This window comes from Oratosquilla oratoria, chromosome 10 (assembly GCF_046742065.1).
Source record: "Oratosquilla oratoria isolate Oo_2021 chromosome 10, ASM4674206v1, whole genome shotgun sequence".
Taxonomy (NCBI): domain Eukaryota; kingdom Metazoa; phylum Arthropoda; class Malacostraca; order Stomatopoda; family Squillidae; genus Oratosquilla; species Oratosquilla oratoria.
In genome coordinates, this window is record NC_134786.1 from 70227 (window position 1) to 73847 (window position 3621).

Genomic DNA, 3621 nt, shown 5'->3' on the forward strand with positions numbered 1-3621 from the left:
AATTAATTAAAAAATGTGTGTGTGTATATGTATGTATGTTTACATATGTTGTAACAGAACCTGACCACTTCTGGACTTGTGATTATTATTTTATTAAAAGTTATGACAAGTTTATGATTATAGAGTTGTCTTTGCACGAGGTATTTTTTCCCAAAGGAAGTTGATTTAGAATATGTGTGTATGTATATTCATATATGTTGTAACAGAACCTGACCGCTTCTGGACTGGCCGAAGACTATCTTCTCCTGACGACGAACCGGGACGCTGATGGGCTCGAGTTCGTGTCGACGGTGGAGCACAATCATTTGCCCTTCTACGGCGTTCAGTGGCACCCGGAGAAGAAAGCCTTCGAGTGGGCCACGGGGCAGGCACAAGTACGACAACATCCCCCACTCGTCCCCCGCCATCGAAGTCGGCCAGTACTTCGGGAACTTCTTCGTCAACCAGGGTAAAAAGGACGGGGAGGAAAACGAGTACGAGTAGGATGATTTTTTTTTGTATAAATTTACTACACTCATAGAGCGACAAACCTAGTGCAGGAGGTAATTTTTATCTATACATAGTATGCGTGACGCGCAGGTCACGTCACTACGTACAGTGAAGATGTACGGCAATAATAAGAATATAAAAGAATAAGAGAGGAGACTGCAAGAGACCACAAGGCCCATACTAGGCAGTTCCATTACATCCTGTAAGGGGAAATATACTGGTAATCAAGGTGAGGTAAGCTTTAGCATCCACCAAAGTTAGGGTGTCGAATTAGGACAACAGTGTCTAGATTATTGTCCGTTAAGAGAAAGTGACACGCATGTATTAGGTCTTGGCTTTGGGGCAACAGGTCTCTACTGAGGGACATTCGAGGCAGTAGTGGTGGAGACTGTTGGCGTTGGGATTGTCGCAGTGCTTGCAGGTCAGGTGGAGTAGTGTGGTACGTCCCCCGCCTCAGGGACTTGCCACAGCGGTCTGTAACTAACCGAGGCGAAGCCGTGAAGTCACAGTATTGTGTCTGCGAACGATGAGTCCGTGCTTGCGATATCTCGGAGGTGGGGTGGGGGGTGGGGAGAGACGTAAGTGGTCGTAGTACTGATGGTCCTTGTGCGCGCTCTGCATTCATGCGGTAGAGAGTTGTTAGAAGAGTGGCAGAGTGTATGATCTTCTTGTAGCAGAATGGGGAGGGTGTAGCATCGTCGGTCAGTGGTAGTTGGCAGGCATTTTTGTTCAGGAGGTCTGCCTTTTCATTGGCAGCGATTCCAGCCAACATGGGAGGGAATCCACAGAAATCTTATGATGGTGAGAGAGTGTCCTTGAGGTATGACTAGCTGTTGTAAAATGTGATGGATGAGGGAGGGGGGGCGGCGGCGGTGTATTATGGGTTGGGAAGACGAGATGGCCCGTAGGGTGGACTGGGAGTCACACATTACCACGCAGTTCAGTCGCCGCTGACAGAGTAGGTTAACAGCCAGCAGGAGTGACTGTAGTTCGCAGTACTTCGAGGTGGAGGAGTTGGGTAGCTTGCGACGACCAACCCAGCCTCCTTCAGGTGGCTCAACATCCGGTGAGTAGATGGCGCAACCCGCGCTACCGTCTGGCTGTAAGGATCCATCTACGTAGCTATGGTGCGCAGCAGGGACGTAGGAGGACACTGCGGTGACGTGCTCCAGGGAGGGGCGGTGGGCCTATCTTTGATGTGGGTGTGAGGGTGACATAAGGCTGTGGAATACTCCATGGAGGCGGTCCGTGATCAACCTCGGCCTTAGGGACTTCGATGTGGAGGCGCTGGAGGGTGGAGCACACTGTGCTAATGAGGGAGCGGACGCAGGGACGCAGCGGAGGGCGGAGTGTGGCGGGGTCGGAACCCCAAGTGACCTCGCCAAGCGTCTTTCCTGCGCTCGCCAAGACATCTTGCGTGCTAATTTTTTTTTTTATTAATTTGCTATAATAAAGTTCCATGATGCTAACTTTGTCTTTTATAACATTACAATAGATTAGTGGTGTCGCGGTCTTATCATGAGGATTATATTAGGGTCGCCTAAAAAAAAAAATGGGAAACACTGTCTTAAGATATGGGAATATTGCGGGGGCACAGGAGGAAGAGGAGGAGGAGGAGGAGGAGGAGGAAGAGGAGGAGGAAGAAGAGGAGGAGGAGGAGGAGGAGGAGGAGGAGGAGGAGGAGTATGTATAAACCAAGAATGATAATAATGTAAATATCGAGACCATGAACAAGATGAATAAGTGCTATAGTCACCCCTAAACCTTTCTGGTTTTCTTTCAGCGCGTCTAAGCTCCCAGAAATTCTTCAGCACTGAAGAAGAAAAAACACATCTTATCTACAATTATGAACCAACAGACGTTAGCGGATTTACTGGATTTAATCAGGTTTATTTGTTTTCCTGAAATATCCTGAACAGATAAACCGCACGACTGTGGCATATGTATATTTTTTCCAAGATCACTGGGTATGACATTATCGGCTGAGAACCGAACCCGGAACAGTCAAGAGTCTCTTATTGTACCTCATGCAGGTCCCTTCACCAAAAACAGTTTTCACTTCACAGGTGCTCAACTATGGAACTCACTACCTGTGTCCATTAAGAAGACAAATAGCAAGGTTACCTTCAAGAAAAAAGTCAAGGGTTACTATATGTCTCAGCTATGGACAGAGAACAGCCTTGATTTTGTGTACTACTAGCTTAGTGAGGGATACCTGATTCCATGAGTAATACCATCCATATCTGCGTTCACTCATAACTGTTCTGACCTCCCCTCCCACCTTTTTTTTTTTTGTTCTTCAGAAGTTTAGTTCAGCATAACAATGATTGATGTTTACAAATTGGTTTCCACCTTTGTTTTGCCAGTCATAATTTGGTATATGTCTCAGGTAGGGTCCGAGAACAGTTATGATCTGACCTTTTTCCTCATTCTCCTTGTTGTTTTACTCATTCGAGTACTGGTCCCCTGTACCCTACCTCTGGTGCTTCAGGTTATAATGTACTACTCCCTGGTGCTCATAGTAATTGCCCACTCCGTCCTGAGATTCAGGTTAAATGTTAGATTTATTTAATAGGTGATCCTAGCTACAGTGTAGGATTCACTGTAACTACATGTTGTTACAGATGTAGAATATTGTAGTATATCATTAATGGTCCTACTCTGATATAGTACTCACTCATACATGTTGATACAGATGTAGAAAAATGCAGTATACTATTAATGGTACTACTCCGATATAGTACTCACTCATACTGTTTTGTTACAGTTTAACATTATTTTGTTGTTCCTTGGCTTAACACAATGTTCCTTTTGGATGGTGCTCAAATTTTTGGACTCAATGTTCCTATGTGTACAAACATTTCAGTAATATTAGCAAAATTATAACAATGTTTATGTGTCATATGTGTACTGACTGGTATTACTCATGAGTGTCTCTGGTCCCCTCAACCCCCTACGTATGTTGTCCGTGTGACTTAGTGTAGAATAATAACCTGATGAGGACCACAGTGGAAATAAGCGTACATGCTTTTTGTGTTATCCTCGGCAATTTGCATTTATTATCTCGAACTATGTGTTCTTGTCATTATTTGCACTTCATGTACATTGATTCATTGCCAAATAAAGTCTATC

General features: G+C 45.0%; 1 protein-coding gene across 1 annotated transcript; it reads left to right on the forward strand.

The window, feature by feature from the left end:
• Nucleotides 1-210: 210 nt before the first annotated feature.
• LOC143028977 (gamma-glutamyl hydrolase B-like) lies at nucleotides 211-2458 on the forward strand. Its single transcript, XM_076191326.1, has 2 exons — nucleotides 211-448; nucleotides 2273-2458. The coding sequence occupies exons 1-2, from the start codon at nucleotides 268-270 to the stop codon at nucleotides 2392-2394; spliced, it is 303 nt and encodes a 100-aa protein (XP_076047441.1). The 5' UTR covers nucleotides 211-267; the 3' UTR covers nucleotides 2395-2458.
• The last annotated feature ends 1163 nt before the right edge of the window (nucleotides 2459-3621 follow it).

Bases quoted from the DNA above. Each gene is read 5' to 3' on its own strand.
- LOC143028977 (XM_076191326.1), top strand. From the start codon at position 268: ATGGGCTCGAGTTCGTGTCGACGGTGGAGCACAATCATTTGCCCTTCT. The intron at 449-2,272 runs GTAAAAAGGACG...GTTTTCTTTCAG, and splicing joins GAACTTCTTCGTCAACCAGG to CGCGTCTAAGCTCCCAGAAA.